The 21,155-nt window shown below is 44.7% G+C and overlaps 1 protein-coding gene across 1 annotated transcript; it reads right to left on the reverse strand.

Annotated features, from left to right (window-relative positions):
• Positions 1-4,816: 4,816 nt before the first annotated feature.
• KCNE4 (potassium voltage-gated channel subfamily E regulatory subunit 4) lies at positions 4,817-7,853 on the reverse strand. Its single transcript, XM_086754653.1, has 2 exons — positions 7,824-7,853; positions 4,817-7,430 (listed from the first exon to the last, which is right to left on the reverse strand). The coding sequence occupies exon 2, from the start codon at positions 7,402-7,404 to the stop codon at positions 6,913-6,915; it is 492 nt and encodes a 163-aa protein (XP_086610779.1). The 5' UTR covers positions 7,405-7,430; positions 7,824-7,853; the 3' UTR covers positions 4,817-6,912.
• Between the last annotated feature and the right edge of the window lie 13,302 nt (positions 7,854-21,155).

Genomic DNA, 21,155 nt, shown 5'->3' on the forward strand with positions numbered 1-21,155 from the left:
CTGTTAGGAACGCACGTACCACGCCACTCAAATGAAACGGTAGCCGTCAGTGTTTGAAAGTGCAAAGGAACAGAAAAAAAATCACGTTCAACCTGACTTAAGTGCCCTAAGCTAAGTCTTTCATGCAGGAAAGGAGAAGAAGATAAGGAGAGGCCTGAAAAAATAAATTCCCTGAGCCAAAGTCCTGAAGAAAAATGGTAGTGAGGGAGGAAAAATAGGCCCATATGGAACATACATACAGATAGAAATCCGTTTATTGGACTCTCCCAGTTCAAACTGGCACAGGTCTCAACAGAAAAATGAGGGAAAATTCACTGTCTGTCTAGACATCATAAATATAAGGACTCAAAAGTGTCTAGTGCTTTTACTCGAAACTCCTGGGGCTGCGATCCTTCCCTGGCATACACGTACCTCACAAATATTCCTATATGGGACACTTTTAATCCCGAAGCTCTGCCCATTCCATACGAATGTCATGTTCTCTTCTTTCCATACGAATATAATGTTCTCGTCGTTCCTGATGATAGTCCTTCGCACGACAAATGAAAGGTCGTGGAAGAGAAGCCGTGGACAAAATTCTTTTCACTGGCAGGAAGAATCCTGTGATACTTTGAATGTCCTCCATGAGTTTTATTAGAATAGTAATGCCTAAGTATTAATAAATGCCTAAATAATAATAACCTAAATACGTAAATATCCACCCAAAGACTAAGTAGGGTATCTATCGCTCACCTGAAGCAGTAAAACCCTTGAGCAGCCAGCCCTACGGCAATGTTTTTGCTTGCACGATGACCGCCGATGACGGTTAGCTCTGCTGGCAGCTGTTTGCACCTCCCGAGTGACGGCTCCCTGCCGAGGCGAAACCACACAAGCCTTTCCACCTGGTCTTTCATTCTTGACGAATATAGTAGAAAAAAACCTTTACACTGAGAATCCATCTGAGATACACATCCTGGCCAAAGAGCAGCTAATTAGATGTGACTGAAGTTAATTATGTTTAAGAGCCAGACTCCAGGCAACAGAATGTGACAGAGCTGCTGCTGTTTCCTTGGGTGAAGACGCAATGAGCAGTTCCTCGGTAAATACAGGTAGGTGCCACCATCACATCACCCACGTGCCTCACCGTCATTTCTTCGATAACACTCACCCTTCCAACCAAAGTCAACAGCATCCTTGGGTGTAAAATCCTGTGCAAGTCATCAAAGTTAAGCCGCACGCACAGGGAACCCCAGACCTCCCACCGTTCTCTCTCTCTCCCCGCGTGTGGAAAGTCACATCTGGAGAAATGTCCCAGTTGGTGCTCGGGCTTTCAGCAGCCCCAGCACTGCTCGATGCTTCTGCAAGTGTCAAGAGCGTTCCCTGCTTCCCAGTGTAGCAGAAGCACAGTGCTAGCAGGCTGAAAAGTGATTAATGACACTCATTAGGCTGCTGTGGCTGACAGGATTGCCGAGAGCGATGTAGCATCGGGTATCTGTAAGGAAGATTATGAGATGGTGGTCCATTAAAGCCCTGAAAGAGCCACCACTGGGGCTTGTGGGTGTAACGTTCAAGGGTAGTCTGTCTGCTACTGCATAGCTCCATACCTGCTGTTAAAATATCACCGCAGCAGCACTCTTTTTCTCTTCCTCCTCTCGTCTCTCTTACAGGAAGCCTTGCTTGATGAGCTTATCACATTCTGAAGAGAGAGCCAGGCGACGTACATCCTGGCACGGTTTACATTTCCTCCTGCGGAGAAGGAAAGTCTCGTTCTTTTGTGTATTCTCTAGGACAGAATTCCAAATCTCTTGCGAACATTGTGCGTCCCACATCCTCTTGCCTGCACTGTTCAGCTAACGTTCTCGTGGCTGGGATGAGACACAGCTGTCCCAGGGAGGGGTAGGCTGGGGACCAGCGCCGTGGCAGGCTTGCTGCTGGCCCAGCATTCAGAGGTAAGATGCAGGGGATGGAGAAATCACGTGCTGGCCCTGGCTAAATAGAGTACATTCTTTAATTTTGACTGACTTTGGTTCCTTCTCTGAGTACAATGAGTAACAAATCATCTGGTTTTTTTCTCACTTTCCATCAGAGCTCAGCACCCTGAGGTTCTCAGCATAGTGACTCTCACATCAGCCACAGGCAGTGAAGATGTGCTCTTCTTCACAGTTTATAAATGAGAGTCTTCACCAAAGCAAGTAATTTTCCGAAGTACCACAGTGGTACGGAGCAGGAGAGGGAGGTGAATTCGCTCTCCCGCATCCCAGGGCTACCGCCCTGCTCACTGACATCTCAACCAAGCGAAAAGGCCCTGTTGTTTGGTTTCTGCCGACCTGAGGAGGTCCAGTGGGTCCGGATGGTCACAGATGCCAACAGTTGTCATTTGTTGCCAGTGGCTACTCTAGCATCTAATAGTATTAAGGGGGTGGGGGCGGCAAAAAGATTTGTTGTTCCTAGGTGGGCAAGCATTTCACGTCTACAACACATCATATTCTCAGACAGGGATATACGTAGCATCATCTGCTGATCAAGCACAGGACAATTAAGCAGATTACCCAGGCAGAGAGATGGGAACATCCGTAAAGCACCACTCAATAGCCTTTATTATCCTTCTTTTAATCACTTCTCGGGACTGCAAAAGCCTCAGTCTAACCCGGTCTAATATAAACTGCAACCCTACCCAAACCCAAACCAAAATTAAGCTTTGAAAACTCCGGTGCTCATTGATTCTGTAGTCTTTTTCCGTTCTCTTCCCTTGGTTGAGATGGCTACAGAAGTGGCAATACACGAAGGCAGCAGCTCATCTTGCCCCTGTACGCAGTAGAAACTGCAGAGGCGTGTGGAAACGGAAAAAAACCGAAAGCAAATCAACCAAACACGCAGAGGCAAATACCATCAGTGCTTAAAAAACAACAGCTTAAACAATTTTATTATTATTTTTTTTAATGCCTCTTGGATCTCAACCTTACATTTTAAATCTAAAACGCAGCTGTCAGCTCAGGGAGAAATACTCTTCCCGCTAGAACAATAAGGTCCAAAAAGATTATAAAATCAGCATGGTAGGATTGTACGTCAGCCAGTTCCCATCACAGGCCCCAGGGTGGTAATCCTGAGAGCTGGCTCTTACATTTACGGTTGGTTCTGGAGCCGGACCACGGACACACGTGGCCGCCTTTTCCTGTTCTACCAAAGGTGTTACGCGTTAACGACTCCAGCAAACATAGGAGATGTAGCACTGCCAAGAAACAGAGCCTAACTGCTGGTGGTCTTTAAAGAAAGAATGCATTTGTAAAAATAAAATCACCTCCATCCAGTCAAATTACAGTAATTTTCATCGCTCTGAAGCCACGATCTATTCGCTCTGAATGGGATTTAACTCGGTTACTGAAGCACACTGGAAATGGCTGGCATTTTGGGGGGAAAAAAAAAAATAAATATTACCTTTTACTCCTTAGTAGTTAAAAGGATTTCGAAACGAGTTTTAATAGGGGCAATTTTCATCCTTCCATCTGTAGTTTTTCAAGATTAAAGGCGCTTCTTTTGCTTTGAAATAACAGCTACCTGGTAGCCTTGGGCCACTGCTCTGTCTTCAAGGCATCGTTGCGTTCCGCTGCACACCCAATTCACTTTCAGAGCTAAAATATATCTTTGCTTCTTTTCTTTTTTTTTCCCCTAGTGTTAAATAGGGGAAAGTTAAATACATACCAAAGTTAAATACATACCAAACTATCACGCATACTTTCTCAAACCACATGGGCCGAGGACAGCTCCATCACAGTCTGCAAGAAGGTGGCCACATTTTCGTGCTTACTAGCCCACTTTGGTGTACATAGCCCCCAAAGCACACAGTGTTTCCCTTTAGAGTAGCTCAATTTAACGCAAGAAACTGCTGGAATAAGCTCGCTTTTTGATCCACAGAGCAGAGCTGTAATTTACATTTGGTTCTGGTTTTCCCTTCTTATCACCAGCGCTGTCAGAAACCCCTTGATTCATTACTGCGGCAATGGAAACACTGAGGCAGCAGGATGGGGAAACGTGGAAGATGCAACATTACTGACCTGCGATTCCAGGACACTGAGGGTGTCCCGGGAGATTACGCCGCCGGAGGGAAGCACGGCCCTGCTGACGGGTAGCTTTAGGTCCACAGAAGCTTGTGAACAGGCCCCAGAATTATTTAATAGGGAGGGAGTGAAGAGAGCAGAGCACGGAGGAAGAGGTTGTGTGGGAAAGCAAGCAGATAGAACTTCATAGCGACCTGATTTTTGGAACAATCCCGAATTACCCCATAGGCAAGGAGGTCTTGGCCTACAACCCTGTACGTACCGTCACAGCTTGAAGGAGATATGGAAGGGCAAAGTTGCCTCTAAGCGCTTCCGCCCTACATTGGGACCCAAGAATCTCCACATCTCTCCTATCTCTAACACTGGAAATGACAAAGCAGCAATAAGAGCCAGGGCCAAAGCTTGTGACCGAGCCAGCTACGTAGCATGGCCAAGTACTGGAAATCCAGTGGGAACAGAGACCTGTCTCGGATACTTGCCCACAACCTCAACACTGGCCTACTCAATTTGCTACAATGCAAGTTTAAAATTAAAATCTGGGTACCTCCACGGCCTTGTTCGCGCGTGGGCCGGAGTTGAGCGGGACGAGGTTGCTCGGCACCCCGAGGAGCCAGTACCAAGCAGATCTGGAAGGCCTGGCTCAGCCCGCAACGCTGCAGGGCTGTCAAAAGTGAGATATCATTTCAAAAAGAGGCTGAGAAAAGGATTCCATAGAAATTTTATCCAGTCTCGTTACTGGAAATCTATTTGATGTAGCGAGCAGACATGGAAACTTTTCCAGGAAACGTGTTTCTTTATTTAAATAAAAATTAGTGCCAGTAGAAACAATAAACTTTAAATACATGAGACAATTATATACAACTCGACATTAGGAATTATATACATCAGGTTTTTACAGATACAAATACATTTATACCAAAAGGATGAAGGAGAAAGCAATGGAAAATGTGACAACTCATGCAGGTCAGTCTCATTTGGAAAGTTTCAGGATTCAAGTGATTCCAGGCAAAGTGCCAAACTTCATTTGGCTTCTTTCAAACTTAAAAACAGCCCCTTTTGGAGTAAAATCTACCAAAAAAACCTTTATATGGTCTGATCCAAAGTTCACTGAAGTCGATGGAAAAACTCCCACTGAACTGGAGCAGGCCCTCTCCGAGCACAATGGAGCCTTTGTTCTGCTGCGTCGGGAGAGAGGCAGCGCCGCATCCGCGGGCCGCGGCGTACCAAGCGTCCAAGCCAAAAAAGCAGAGTTCTCCCTCCAAAACGGCAGAAATACCGCAGGCTCTTGCCTCGGTTCATTTCAGTGTTCGTATTTTTTCAAGCTCTCTCTGGACCTCTAAGGCCAGTAGATAAATCACGGAGCTATTTTAGCGCAGGAAGTACGTGGAGATATTTCACAAGCGTTTTGCTGTGCAATGCTTCGATTCAGCCCTCACGGTTCAGAACTAATCCAAGCACCGTAATAAGTTATAAGAAAATAGAAGGCACGATTGAAATCATCATACATTGCTACAATATTAACATTACTTCTTTTAACAGTGCAATAATGCAGTAACTAATTTCAGGAGCATTCAAAAAAAATCACAGTACCATTAAATTAGGGGGAGAAGCTTGTGGTGGTTTCAAAAAATTGTTACTGATGACTTTATAGAAATTTATAGAAATGACTTTAGATAGAAATTTACAGAAATTTAATAGAAATTTATAGTCACATGCAAGCTGATTTTAAAAAGAGGATGTGATGCAATGTTTATCTACGCTGGCTTAAATAGAGCAGAAAGGCCTGATTCTTTAATTCCTTAACGATGTAAATGGGTACAGCTTTACTGACCTCAAATGGAGAATTTAACTCCAACACAGTGGCACAAAATCTTGTGTGTGTCCCCTGAAGTCAGGAGGACTCAGTGGGGCTGGGATTTCCCCCTTGTTAGGTTCAATTCTGTTCTGAATTCCACCTGTTTTTCAAAGGAGGGCGTAACAGAGCAGCATTTGTTCAAGCCTTTCCACATCTTACACCTCATAACAAAGATCTTTTAATGTCTTCTTTTTTTTTTTTAAAAACTTGCAGATCTTTGCCTTTAGTGATCAAATGTACTTGTCTTTAAAAAATACAGAAGAAAAAAACCACACTTTTCCTCCTAGTAACTCAGTGACAGGCTGGATTGCAGAAGAAGTTAGTACTGGCTGACCCAGCCAGTCTGGGAATAATTTAAGCAAAGATAGATATAGTGGCATGGATCTGAAACGGGGCTTTACAAACCTCCCAGAAATTCAGTGCCTTTTTTTTTTTTCTTTTTCTTTTATTCTTTCTGTGCCTAAAGTCAGTCTCCAGCCACGCTGCAGTCTCCCTTCAACTACAGCAGTGACAAATTTCAAATTTTGAGGCCTCGTGGAGCAGATCTGCTGTTGGCTGTGGTTTATTATTAAAAAAAAAAAAAAAAACAAACCACAGTAAAAATACTTCTAGTCTATCACAGCTTTGTGTGAATGAGCATTACCCATCATCTGTAACAACCAGGTACTTGGTTAGGGTGACTTCCCTAAACATTTCCCAGATATATGCAGAATTCTGAAATACAGAGACATGCCAGTAAGAGTTACCTCATTAGAAAATGTACAGATATTCTCCTCGTTCTTAGCTCTTAATGGTAAGAAATAATAATGGAAAAATAAAAATTAAGCATCCCAATTATGTGCAAGTTACACTTTGGTGTTGGCTACCGCTGCTTCCTTGTCCTGCCAGCTCTCAGGAATGTTTCGGGCCCGGGGGCGCGGATACCTGTGGAGAGCTCACTGGAAAGCAGGAAAGTAGAACCACAAGTTTTTAGCTGGAGCTCCGCTCACGCTTTGGCAGCTGATCAAGGGAGCCCTGCAAGTGCTAGGAATTCTTGTGAATGTTTTCTGCAGATCCCTCGCTGCTTTCGTTGAGGAGGGTTTCTGACACTTCCCCCAGTTCGGCATCCAGCACTTCCTCCTGGATGGTGAAGTGCACGTCCGGGGAGGAGGATTCGGAGCTGACGCTGCTGCCTTCCATCGAGCAGATGGCGCAGGACAAGGACGGCACCATGCTCTCCTGCAGCATGTTCAGCATCACAGGGATCTGGACAGATTTCAGCCCCGATATTGTCGGTAGAGGCTTCACAGCTTCCCCCCATTCTCTCTCCTCGTCTTTGTACAGCAGAAGCAAATTGGACTTCTTCTCTTTACTTTTGGATTTCATGTAGCCCAGCATTATCCCTATCAGGAAGATCCCGTAGAAAGACATGACGATCAGAATGTAGAAATACTCGTTGCTGTTGTTGCTCTCCACGTTGCGGGCTTTGGCATCAAGCACAGCTTGGGTCATGTTTGCATGGTCCATTTTCAGCATGGAAAGTGCTTTACCACAGCTCAAGCCTGGAGGAGAACGTGTGAGATTGAACTTCAGATCGAAGATGCAAAAGAAACATCTGAAAACAAGACACCCTCAAACTAATCCTTGCCACTGTTAATTTGTAAGCTTGCAGGACACCCTTGATGGAAGCTTGCAGTCTATCCTATTTCTGCATTAATATTCTAACCAAAATAACGTTAGAGGAAAGAAAATACTTAACATTAAATCACATTGAGTTCTACGCTGCATTATAAAACCCCCAATCCACTCAATTAAAGAAAGAAAACTACATAAAAATACTCTGCTAGGCAATTAAATATAGTTTTGTCCTACTTGACCATGAGGGAAAGAGTTAAAAGTATTATTTTGTTCAATGGTACAGGGGGGGAAAAAAAATAAATCAAGAAGTAACTTACGTCTGTATGCAAATAATTCCTCCTTTTGCAAAGCTCAAGAGACCTTTCCTCTACCAAATGCCGGGTGTTCTGAAAAGTTTCCTCTGCAGCAGTTGGAATAAATAGCTCTCAAGAAATGTTTCATCACGTGCTTTAGAGGCACAGTTTATAATAGTTTTGCGTTGGAGTCAACAGATGAACTTGAAGGATTGCAGTTCAACCCACTGAACTCTTAACAGCTGTGAAAAGAAAAAAGAGTTGGGAATTCTGATTTTACTCTTTCCTCACCAGTTCAGCACTGGCTCCTTCAGCTTGTTCCGTTATTTCACCGTTATTCTGTGTCTGTCATAAAATATAGAAAAATATACACATGAATTTTAGAGTAAACACTATTCAAGTTTTTTACATGCCTTCCATATATATATATTTGTTCCTCCCCCCCCCCCCCCCCCCCCCCAAAAAAAAAAAAAAAAAGGGAAAGGAAACAGGTTATTTTCTTGGCCTGGGTCTAGTGACAAAGCTTTACAAAGTGTGTGCAAAACAAAGCGCCGACTTTGAACTCATGCTGCGGCTCCACTTTGCCACAAGGTGTGGGGCTGTGGAAAACCGGGTCCTGGGTGTCAAGTGAGTTTTGGATGGAGGGGAGCTGGTCCCACCTAACTCTGGCCACCAAAACAGCAGCTATGGGGGTTTGGTTCCCCACGAAATCAGTGGAAGGGTCCGGACTCGTCCGGGGGCACCTTGGAGCTCCTGAAGTTAGCAGCCCCTTTCCGCCACTGTTTGCAGAAGCAGCCAAGAGTTGCACGGTCCACGTGCTGCTCATACACAGACCAGGACCACTGAGCTAACGCAGATTTTGGTACAAAGGGCCGTTAACAGCTCCTGGGCAGAGGGATGCTCTGTGAGCGACTGCCGGAGGCTGCTGCAGCTGGCCTCCCAGCCTGCTGGGGAGGGAAAATCAGGATGCAGGCTGGGTCGTGGGGCCCACGGAGTTCCCAGTCATCAGCTCAGTGGCACAGGAGGCTGCGAGACCCCTTTTCAACACGTAAGCAACGGTCCAGGCCATGGGAAGGAGGCGGCCCAGCTTGCACCTTGGGGATTTCACTTCCTTATCCTCTCCATCCCCGTTCTTCGCACACAAAGCCCAATTAGTCAGGCCCCCACATATGTGATGTGAATGTCACCCCTTCTGCAAAGCTTCAAGGATGTTTATGTAACAGGACACTCCACTTCCAGAAAGTGGCTGACTGGTGCTGGAGTTTCCCAACGGTAGGTCTGGTTTTTGTTTTTTTTTTTTTCCCTTTCCCCTGCAATCACTTGTGGACTCTTTGCATAGACGGTGAATTCTTTTCCAAACTTTGCCCTCACAATCCCTCTGAGGTAAAAGGCAGATAGGATTAACCTCTCTTCACATGCAGGAAAAAGCAAGAGAGAGGAGTTAAGCAACTTGAAATGAAGAATGCAAGGACAGAACTGTATCTGTGTTTGGAACCAGCATTTTCCATCATTTCTCCGAGCGACTCCACAAAGAAAAGAAAAAGAAAATTACATTAGCCAGATTCCCGTCTCTGCCCCTTAAAATAGAGGATCCACCCTTTAGGACGTTGTTTTATCTCCTTGCGCATTCCCATGTGATAGCTCAGGAGCAGCTGATGTTGGACTAACGTCCACTGGGATTTCATCTGACAAAAATCTGTCTGCGGCACCGGCTTGCCAAGTCTGGATTCTTCCTCCCTCTTCTCGACAAATCACGGAGCCGGCACCAAGAGCACATTATCTGGTAGACTAAAGCATAACCCAGAGCAAGTCTCTGGATTTTTTAGCATCTCAACAAAAGCACAGGAAGAGTGGTCAGGTACATCCACAGATTTATCCAATCCCCCAAAGTTCAGCTGAAGCGTAATTATGCATAATTATTGCTGAAAACTCTTTGCAATCGTATTTACTTTGGCTAGCTGGTAATAACAACTCTTCTCCATCTGTTAGCCCATGCTTCTGAAAAACAGTTTAATTTTAAAAAGGCCTGGAAGGAATCCCTGAGCCTTCTACAGACATGAAGAGGTGGGATGGGAAGACATGGGGGAATAACCACCTGAAAAAACATATGCCACTTGCGTACCGGTGCCATAAGTCAGGTTTCTCAAGCTGCACCCTGTAGAAACTGTATTTTTGTCTAAAAACAAGAGCTAGAAAATGGAAAATTGGAGCTTTTAATTTTGTGTTTCAAAATTACTTTTGCTGCAAATTATATTACGTGTTGCATAACAGAAAATCGTTGATCATGGCAAAAATACTTGCTTAATTTGAAGTAATTTATTTTTTATTTAAGATTACTGGCTATTTCTTGTTTGAGATTTCTTTCTAACTTTTAGATAATTTTTTTTCCCCCCCGAACTTCACAAAATTTCCCTGGAAATTTCACATACAGGTCTCTTACGTGTTCAGCAACTGCCTCTCACACGTACCTCTCCACATCTGCATCACTCCCAACCTAGGCTATAACATTTAATAATCCACGTGCTGTTACTCCCACCTTCCCGAGCCCCCTTTTGGAAAACGTTCAGACCAATAAAGCAGAGTTACAGCCAGGCACTCCAACAATGAAAAGGTCACAACATTGTTTCGGATGCCAGATTTTTTTTTTTCTCAAGGTCCCTGTCTCCTAGAGAGCCTTTTGTGGCAGCAATCTCCGTCACCAAAGGACGCAAAAGTTGAGGCTTGAGACATCCCATGGGGCAGGAATTCTTCAGAACACAGCTTAAGAGATAGTCTAATGTGAACCCTTTCCCCAAGTAAAAAATTTGAGGACAGTCAGAAAACTGAACAAAGACAGAATCCATTATGAAGACAACACGATGACTCTCTGCAAGCTGCCATGGAAAATATATGCCTAACCCTTCGTTACAGGCATAATCCATGGCCTGATGCTGCATTTCTCTTTCTTTTTCCCCTTAGTGTGCTGGTAAGACTAAACACACAAGACACAGCTGTTAAACCGCTAGCTCACTTGTAAAATGAATCGAGTAATACCTACAAATTACACGTGCTGTGATGGGTAATGCACTTGCCGATCGCTGCCTGAAGAAGCAATAACCGTTGCGTTCGTAAGCGCAACAGCATTACCAGATGGCTGGGCTGGCATCTGAGCAATTCTCACACGGCTCTAGGTTCGGTGTCATTTTCCATCACTCTTCCTTATTTTTCATACTGCAGAAATAGATGACAGTTTTTATATGATTCACGCAGGAAATTTCTAGAGGAAGGTGGCAATTTTCTCCGTACCCTGTTACCATCTGCATACCAAATTGAAGTAACACTCTGCCTAGTTAGTAACTGTGAAAAGCTTAGCAAAATGCTCAGGTCCACCTTACAATCTTCACTAGTGTGAATACAGGTCTAGAAGAGGCATCCACCGGCCTTCTTTCCAACTTCTCCAAAATTTGCTTTAATTCAAATTTTATTTAAGCTTCACAGCAGATTCCTATATCACCTGATCTGGTTGGAGATGTCCCTGCTCCTTGCAGGGGGGTTGGACTGGATGGGCTTCAAAGGTCCCTTCCCACCCAAACCCTTCTGTGATTCTATGATCATGAAAATAAAGATCTGTACAGCAAATTGGTTTCTGCTCCTGAGAGATGACAAGCAACAGAAAATCTCAATGATATCTGTAATAACACTTTACCCTAAATTTAGCGTTTACCGGAAGGCATGTGTTGTGAGAGTCTTCTAGTTTTGGGATAGTAATTTCTTTCCAACCCCTAAACTGAATTTCAGAAAGCTTATGAGTGACTGGAAACAGGCAACACCGATGGCAGCAATAACCAGAAACTGCATTTAAAAAATAAAGATTGTTCAGTGGCTGATAGAAGAACCTAAGGCCAAAGTAATCACATCCTCAATTCACTTTCTTGTAGCTGAGATATATTACAAAGTTATTTTTATCAATATATATTTCTATACAACAAAATGAAATTTATACTTCATGTTACCTTATCTTTTTCTCTCTGTGTTGCACACAGGATGTAGGTTGGTTTGATTTTAAAATGCTTTTTTATTTTCTTTTTCCTTTTTTTTTTTTTTTTTTTCCAAACGGAATTATCTGTTGGATGCACTACCTTCAGAAACAAAATAAACTAAAAGCTTTCTTTGCACTCGGTGTCAAACGCTAGATCCAGTTGCACTTTATGCAATCAGCTGTGTTTGACATGTGTTTACCTCTACTTGGGATTTAAAACAGTTAGCAATGTAACAAATTTTGGATGCCATTATAAATTTGATTAGCGGTATTTAGAAGAAATTCACTGACAAATCCAAACATGTTTCTGTTTCTTCACTGAACAGACAGCGCTTACTCTTCCAACTGTGGAAAGGTGCCTTACAAAGGACCATTCATCTTCTCTCCGAGCCGATTCCAACTTGGAATTAGCACTTTGATTTGCATTAGACAAGATTTCTAATGAACAAATTGTAGGTGAAGGGATGTAAATGAATATTTAGAGGATTTTGGAAAAATTCCTCTGCACACAGCATGAGGACCTCTCCTCAGTTTTCTTTTCTGTTCATTTAAAGATTCTTCATGATCTGAGAAATTCAGTAGATGCCAGTAATTGAGAAGGATAAGAAATAAAGGGGATAAAAATCCTGAAAACATTCAAGTGCTTGACTTGAACCTGACTACAGATCAGAAATTAAAGATCTTTGGGAAAAACTAAGAGATGCTTGCACAGAAAGTTTATAGAGACATTAATAACCATCTGGCTACGCAGTTAAACGTAACCCAAGTTCAAATGCGAAAGCACGCCTTTGTTCCCTCTCACCAGGAAACGTTTTACTAGGGTGCATTGACTTCAGTTGGGACTCTGCCGCCTTCTTCACAAGGAGCACGTACCGTCGTCACTCATGCGAGTTCATGCCTCCCTCTAGTTCCTCTCTTTCTGCTTCTCGGTCCTGCTGGCTACACGGAAGCCCGGCACAGGTCGGTCGTTTTGCGTTGGGCTTTTTGGAAAAATAATATTTGGAAACCAAGAGCAGGAGAGCACGATGTCGTCTCAGGAAACGAACGGGGCAGGGTTCACACAGCCGGTGACTTCCCCTGCACCGGCACAGAGGTGTAAGTTATCCAAGTCTTCTGCACTTGGAAGAATTTGGGAAGAAAAACATAGAAAAATTTAACCACTGGGGAAAGCGCAAACTCTGAAGTCAAGGAGACAGTTGTTGCTTAGTCTTTTTCACACCCCAAGAAACGGTAAAGACCCCAACATTTAGACAAGCACGTTCTGCCTCAGATACGTGCCCAGAACTCCTGCTGAATCCAGAGGGATTTTGCTGAGTGTGAAGAATCCAGCTGCTTTTACAGAGAAAGGTACCAGTCTGGCTGTGCCGAGTTTTCTGCCTTGAGATTGAAGTACCTGCTAGTGCATAACGGGCACTTCAAATTAATCCCTGCTATCACTCCTCTCTTGAGGACAGAGTTGAATACGGGGTGTTCAAAAGAGATTGAAAAAAGGGAGGGAGACCATCCTGACATGTGCCGCAAAAGCAATCCTACCCCTTTAGAAGCTCGCCGCAGCATACAACGAAGAACACACCACAAGTATCGCGGTGATCTTCCATCTCTCCCGTGGAGAGAAAACACACGAAGAGAGGTAAGTTCACTCTCCTCTCCCCGAAATCGGTGTAGGGCAGAGATGAAAGGGACGGAGAGTGCTTTCTCAGTGGCACGCATCCAGCCCAGCTGAAGTGAAAGCACTTGTGAGGCCTTAGAGGAACAAGCCACATTTCTCTTCATTATTATTTTTTCCAATCCTGGAAAATTTGTTCACAAAGTAAAAAGCAGCCCATGCTGTTTCACAGCCGTGTCAGCGTAGCATCCCAGGTCACCGTGACCTTCAGCGCATAGGGGATTTTTCACTTTCACATGGATACCAGATGTTAGGCCCTTTCTCCTCCTGATGTTCCAGGCCCTTGGGCTTTGGTACAACATCAGGCACTCAGCAGCGTGTGCGTTTGTAACACTCCCTTTGAGTTTTTGTTGTGAAACCTCCACATTTACTGGAGCTGTTGCAGCAAACATCACACTCCATTAATTTCTGCTCTCAACCCTGTTGACCTGAATCTTCGCGGGATCGCAAACGCGGTTTAGATTTCATCACTGCCTTTTTCTCCAGCAGTTCCCTTCCAAGCCACAGCAACTAAAACAGCACTTCAGTCTGATTTACTGCATCTTGGCATCTCGCTTTCAGAGCAGAAAATACTCAGAGAAGTTATTTGTATTCTTATTCCAAAAGTCTGCTTTGGAAAACACAACGCAAGACACAAAACAGCAATCTGGGGTGTAAATAGCATCAACTGGATGACCCTCAGGTGTACGTACGGCAAAGAGGACAGAAGATGTACAGCAGAGAAAGCAACAGCAGACGCCTCCTCTCCGGAGGGAAGGATTCTGCACAGCAAACGGGGGGGAAGCACGAAGCTGTGATTTCTGGAACGCGAGGCCGAACTCCCAGTCTCAAACGATGAGCCCATCCACAGTTTGCCTTTGGTTCCTGTAAAATCTGGATTTCCCCTTTAGTGCCTGGATACAAGAAGTTAAGATGGCTCCATCCCACGGAAAAGTCTCCCAGTGCTGTGCGCTGAAGAAAAAGAGGGGACAGAGCACACTTTGACAGTGCAACAACAAGGCTGATGGAAGGAATCAAAATTAACTTCCCAAATTAATTTTGAAAAAGAGATAGCAAAGAAAAGGAACTTAGAAACACCTAAATCCCTAATTTAAGCAGGGGCAGCTTACTTGCAAATGCTAAAAGAAACTGTAGGGGATGAATTGTTCAAGCGTCGGCATTTACATCTCAGTGGGGAGACACCATCCCTTTTTGAAGATATTTTGTTAAAGCAAAGACAACCATCGGTTTGATGGGATTATGCTTTTAGAACTTAGGGGAAAACAGTCTCGTCTCTTGGCTGCGTGTCACGTGTGACTAATCAGACCAGAGTAAACAACATGTGGTCTTGTGTGGTCTTTTTGCTCCTTGTACGAGGCTGGTATTTCACACGGATCCAGGAAGCGACAGGAAGCGGGGAATTCTGCACATACACAGGAGATCCTGCGCTGTCCTAACAAGCTCTGGAAATGCAACGTGTTTGGGGAAAAAATATTGCTGTTCCAGGTGGGAAATGAAAAAAAAAAATACCTCTAGACACATAGGATGAATTAATACTCCTTTGAGTCACATAACTATGGAATTTTGCTGTAGCCATATTCACTAAATTCCCCGACTCGCTCACAAGCATTTGAATGTTGACAGGCTCGGCTCCATGCCCTGTGCGTCCCACAGGCAAAAGGACACACGCCACTCTCATATAAAGTCCTTCAACTGCGAAGAGAAGATGCAAACTGGAAGCTGTTGCTTTGAAAGCTGGATCTTCTGTAGTCCTTACCTACATGTCAGAGTTAACTTCTCCTGAGGTAAAGCTCCCAGCACCTTCTCCATCCACGACTCTTGTCCCTCTCAGAGACTCACAGAATGGTTAGGGTTGGAAGGGACCTTCAAAGCTCACCCAGTCCAACCCCCCTGCCAGGAGCAGGGACATCTCCAACCAGATCAGGTTGCTCAGAGCCCCGGCCAACCTGGCCTGGAATGGTTCCAGGGATGGGGCACCCACCACCTCTCTGGGCAACCTGGGACACTGTTCTACAACCCTCAGTGTAAAAAAGTTCTTCCTTACACTCAGTGTGAATACCTCGCTCTATTTTGAAACCATCACCCCTCGCCCTGTCACAGCAGGCCCTGCTGAACAGTCTCTCCCCATCTTTCCTGCAGCCCCCTTGAGGCACTGGGAGGCCGCTCTCAGGTCTCCCCGGAGCCTCCTCTTCTCTAGGCTGAACAGCCCCAGCTCTCTCAGCCTCGCCTCACAGGAGAGCTGCTCCAGCCCTCTGATCACCAATAAATCAATCTTGATTTCTCCCAAGTTCTCATTTTCACCATCAACATCCTTCACAAACCAAGCTGCCAAAGCATCTCCTACACATCCTTCTAAAACTCACCTGCTTGGCTATAGAGGTAGATAGGAAGGAGATTTTAAGGAAACTAAATAAAAGAGAATGAAAAATACCCACGTGGGCACCTCACTCAGCACCCCACACCCATGTTGTTTGTCAACCTCCCCTATAGCTTCTCTCTGACACTTCTGTTTATAAACATACTTAGCGCGTGACATCAAACCACGCTGCTGTGTTTTTGCTGGGGCAGGACCGTCTTTAGCGAGATACCGCGCATTTTTCCGAGCCCTGGATAGCAATCACACCCCATACATTTGTGAAGCGCGCTCAGCTGGGACAGCTCTGCAACGCTCCGGGTGGTTTCCCAACATCTCTCTTGCCCTCATCTCCCTGAGGGTGACGCTCAGCCCCTTACCCCTGCATCGCCGGTGGTGCTGGTGCATTCCAGAAATGCTTCCAGCCAGCACACCCTGCGCTTCTCACTCTCCTCCTTTTCAGCCATGGTTTAACCAGATTTTTTTTTTTTCATCCTTCCAAATAGTTGCTCATTCTTGAGCAGAGAGGGCTGCATCTATTCTGGAAGGTTCCCTGCCCAAGTCCTCGTTGCCTGGTATATCTTACTTGGGTTCAAGCCCAGACCTAGAAAATGTTCATCCAAAATAATTTGTGTTTGTAAATAACATATTAAAATGAAAACCTGCACGGAGATTTAATTGCTGTGGGTATAATAATCTCAGCATTAGGATTAGCTACCAGCATAAGCAAAAAAACCCCATACAAAACAACAAACCAAACCCCAAAAAACGATTATCTGGGATTAAGGAGTCTTGACAATAAACTTGATGATTTGCTGCTGAACCAACCAACACATCTAAAATACGTCATTATTTTGTCCTAAACCCAAGAACTAACGAGACAAACAAAACCAAATTCCCATCAATGCTCCGGTCTATTATAAAGTCTTTTTTTAAATATCAGGCTGACTCTCTGAAGACTTCAGCAGAAGATAACTGAAGAGCAGGCAGTAGAAAATTGCCACGGAACTGGGTAATGAGCTGTGCTGGGCTGCAAGTTTGAGGCAGCAAGGGCAGAACCACCTTGTTCTGGTCTCCTGCGTGACGTGGGAGTGAAAAAAAAACAAAATTAGTCTCTTACAAGAAGGAGAAAAAGCAGCTGCAAAATCATTCAGGACAGGGCACAGATTGGAACCCCCTGAGGATGCCACATCACTTGTTTTTTTTTAATCAGTTTCTAGAAATTCCGCAGAGAGTCAGACTTTTGTTGTTGCTGACTATTGAACTTGAAAAGCACGCTACTAAATCGGAAGCTCAGCTGCTAGAGAAGCAGCAGATTCAATGGTTGAGGCAGAGGCCAATTGCCTTTTTGGTTTTTGGGGGTTTTGGTTTTTTCCCCCTTCCCCCTCATGACTGGTTTCAGGCTCTGATCCATCTCAAAAATGAATAAAAGATACAGGCATTGATTCAGGCATCCGGCGCTCAGACACTTCAAATAAATTGCCCAGATCCTGTCTAATTTAGCTCAGGAAAGTAGCCAATTTGTTAAATTAAAGCTTTTCAAAGTCATAAGGCTTCTAAAGTGAGCCTAGGCTTTGCCCTCTAATTTATTAGCGGTTCCATTTCATTTCTCTTCTCTTCTTCAACCCTTCATTTCAGAACCAGTCAGGTTTCAAGCGAGCGGGTTCGTTATCACATGGAAAAACCCACGTGTGAGACGAGCGCTACAGCCTGCGCTAGCGCCCTTAAAAATAACAACTACAGGGACCAGCTCGGACTTCCCCGTCACCCTGCGTTACCATGGCTACGAGCGATGCTCAGAAACCAGCGCTGCCACGGAGATGAGATTGCCATGACACCGAGGCTATGCTGGGCAGGGAACGCTCCAAATCTGGATGTCATCGTTTTAATTAATAAGGGAATGAAGCGTAGCTGCTTACACATAGGTAACGCAGAACTTCAGCAGCGTTTCTGCCAAATTCAACTTAGGAGAGGTTTTAATCTAGGTTTAAAAAACAAAGGGGAAAAATGCAAGAGCTTGATAGCAAAACCAATTACAGACAAAATAAGCTGGATTTCTGTTGTTACAACAATAAAGCACAAACAATTAATACACGCTAAACATAAGTAAAAACCAAACGAGGAACCCTTATGTCTATATTAACTCCATATTACTGCTTTTCTAAAGATGAAGGGCAGAGGCTTCCCAGGAGTCAATTAGAGTGCAAGAGAAACCAAGAAGTAAAACTGGAAACTTGTCCAGGACTGAGGGGTACGCAGGGCTCAGCCTGTGCGATCCACAAGCACCCCTAAGCAGGACCCACGTTACCAGCTCCCCCCGTTTCACCCAGTACCTTGCGGTTTCAAGATGCTCATCTCCTGCTATCCAGTTGTTTGCAAGACACCATTCACGCATCCGCTTCCCCCTTAGCACCAGCTAGTCATCTTCTGCTGGCTGGGTTTCAAAGAGCTCCAGAAGGATTCTAGGCTGCTACAAGAAAAGAACAAGGCAAGAGAGAAAAAGAGAGAAAAGCTGCTTGTTCTGAGGAACGCCACTAGTCACCAGTCTCCACTTGGACATTGAGCCATTGACCACCACTCTCTGAGTGCGGCCATCCAGCCAACTCCTCATCCACCGAGTGGTCCGTCCATCAAACCCATGTCTCTCCAGTTCAGAGAGAAGGATGCCGTGCGGGACAGTGTCACATGTCTTGCACAAGTCCAGGTAGATGACGTCAGTCATCCACACCAGTCATTCAACCTCCCACATGGATTCTCCTGCACTCTCAAGCACCGCTGAGTAACAACTCCCACATCTCTGAATACAAAGATGACTTATTTAAGTACGCATAAGCCCCCTCAATATTGGAACACAGAGCACATTGAGTCCTAAACTGTGTGTGTGTGTCAACATTAATAAATAGGTAATTTGCAGAGCAGGATCACTCACAGGCACTTTCAGCGGCGATGAAGGACAAACGTATGGGCGAACTCCTTGAAAAGGGAAGACTGGGAGTCCGTCCACCGCCGGTGTTCGCCATGACATTGCCAACGCTGCTGGCTCCGGTCGGACACAGAAGGTGAAGGGAATACCATGGGAAACCTGGAGGTACAGCCAGATACAAAGGAAAAAGTAAGAGCATGGAAGAGAAACAACCAAACACTTAAAAATAAGTCTTAATTAAAACAGAAATTGAAAGAAGCAGGGGAGTGCGCTGTAGTCTCAGCCTGAGGTGGGAATGGAAAAAATCAGACGGTGTCAGCCTGTGGTCTCACAGATTTTCTGAGGCTTTGCTGCACTGAATCAGCACAGGAATCCGCAAATCACAGTGGGCTAGAAGCTTCTAGCACAACAAAGCTGTTCTAAATACTACCGGAGCTTTCTTGAGGAGTAAATAAACACAGATAGACAAATGGAAATAGTTATAATTCAAATGCCTGAGATTGTTGGAGCACAGTTTGCAATTATCCCAGGTTGGCCTGGGCCCTAAAAACCCATCCGAACAGCTAAAGCTACAAAAGGAGGGGAAAAAAACAAAAAAAAAAAAAAACAAAAAAAACCACTTCTGGCAAGAGTGAAAGAAAATCACCATGAAACATCTTCCCATATTCAAGGATAAAAAAAAAAAAAAAAAAAAAAAAAAACCAACAAAACCCTTGTGTTGCAGATTCCTCACCCAAACCAGTTACCTCCAGGGTGCCCGTCGCTGTCGTCGCTAATGACACCAGTTCCAGAAGCCACGGAAGACGATGATGCCGCGGCAAGTCGTTTTGTGTGGCATTTCCACAAAGTCACAGCCATTGCCAGGTGGCAAGTAACTCAAGAGTTCTCAGAGAGAACTGGCTAAAGCTTTGAGGAGCACGATGTCCGCCAGCCCCCACAAAGCTCGCCCAGCACTCAGCATCCCCAACCCCGGGGACGTCCCTACGCTTGCCAGTGTATCCCTGGGCCGGGGTGCACTGGCGGTCCCAGAGCACAGGCCCAGCAGGTGGGATCAGACAGATTTCTCTGTTATTCCAAGTATCTCAGCTGCTTCTTCCCCAAGGAAAAAGAGAATTGATGTAAAATACGTTTCTCCTTGCACCTTGGCCAACCCTTCCCTTCAAAGAGCTGCCAGGGTGGGTAATTTCCAAGCTGCTTAAGATTGGATAACTCTATCTTCTGTTAACGCTCCACTTTCTTTAAAAAAAAAAAGTTAAAAAAAAAAAATCTGTAGCTAATCTACTTATAAATATTGAAAGAGTTATTCAGGCACGTTTTCCACAGTGGTAAACACAGGGAAGCTCTGAAAAATTGGAGGGGACAGGGAGGGGTGTCTGGTTTACCACCATATACTGGAAACTTACTACAACTTAATAATTCAACGTGTTTTGCCTACTTGATGTTTTCCGATTTGTCCACACCATTGTCATGCAAGAGCTGTCACACCACAGTAATTTAAGCAAGGCACACGCCATGACAGCAGGCCCAGAGCACAGGAATTTTCCCTATATACTATCCTTGGCTAGAGAAAATAAATAAAAATTTAAAAAATAAAATAAATCTTTATGGAGAGATGGCAGTAGCAGCTCACATCTGGGCCCGGGAGCGGGAAGGCCTCTAGGCCTCTGCCCAGCGCTCCCCGGGCCTGCTCCCTGCCCACCTGCGTATTTCTGATGAATGCCCCGTTTCCACCGACCCAGGGACTAAGTCAGACTGCCCTCTGCTTGCTGCGCCCCTGCTTACACCTTTATTTATTTTTTTAAAATCAGGATTTCCATTTCCCACTGCCGTGCATGCGAGTGACCCAATCAGTGCGTGGCACAATGAAAAGTTACTGGCAGAAAAAAAAAGCTGATGGAAGTAAACAGAAAAATTATTTAAAGGCAAGCATCCCTTCATACCACTGGGAAAAACACTGGAGAGAGTCCCAAATCTCATCTATTTATGAAAACATTAGGAAAATTATTGCAAAACAGTTTATCAATGGGCCATTTGTGAACATAAACAGAAGCAAACATGGAATAAGCAGAGTCCAGTACTGGAGAGCACACGAGGGCACAGAAACTTTTCTGCCTGCTCGGTGGAAACACCAAAATTGTCATTGGAAGGACAACTCACAACTTCAGCAAGTTGAAGTTAGGCTATCCAGAGCCCGCAGCAGCTCTTTGGATTTAGGATCCAAAGGAAACCACCCCAACGGCGACACCATGACACCCATCACCTGCCATTTCTGGAAAACGTCACGTCACATCATCCATCACTAGACACATGGAGGAATAACTACAGGGGAGTATTTCAAAGAAATACTTACCAAATTTATCAAGACTGTAAAACCACCTCTCAGAAACCACCATCTG

Source organism: Chlamydotis macqueenii, chromosome 9 (assembly GCF_036417535.1).
Source record: "Chlamydotis macqueenii isolate bChlMac1 chromosome 9, bChlMac1.mat, whole genome shotgun sequence".
In the NCBI taxonomy this organism is placed as follows: Eukaryota; Metazoa; Chordata; class Aves; order Otidiformes; family Otididae; genus Chlamydotis; species Chlamydotis macqueenii.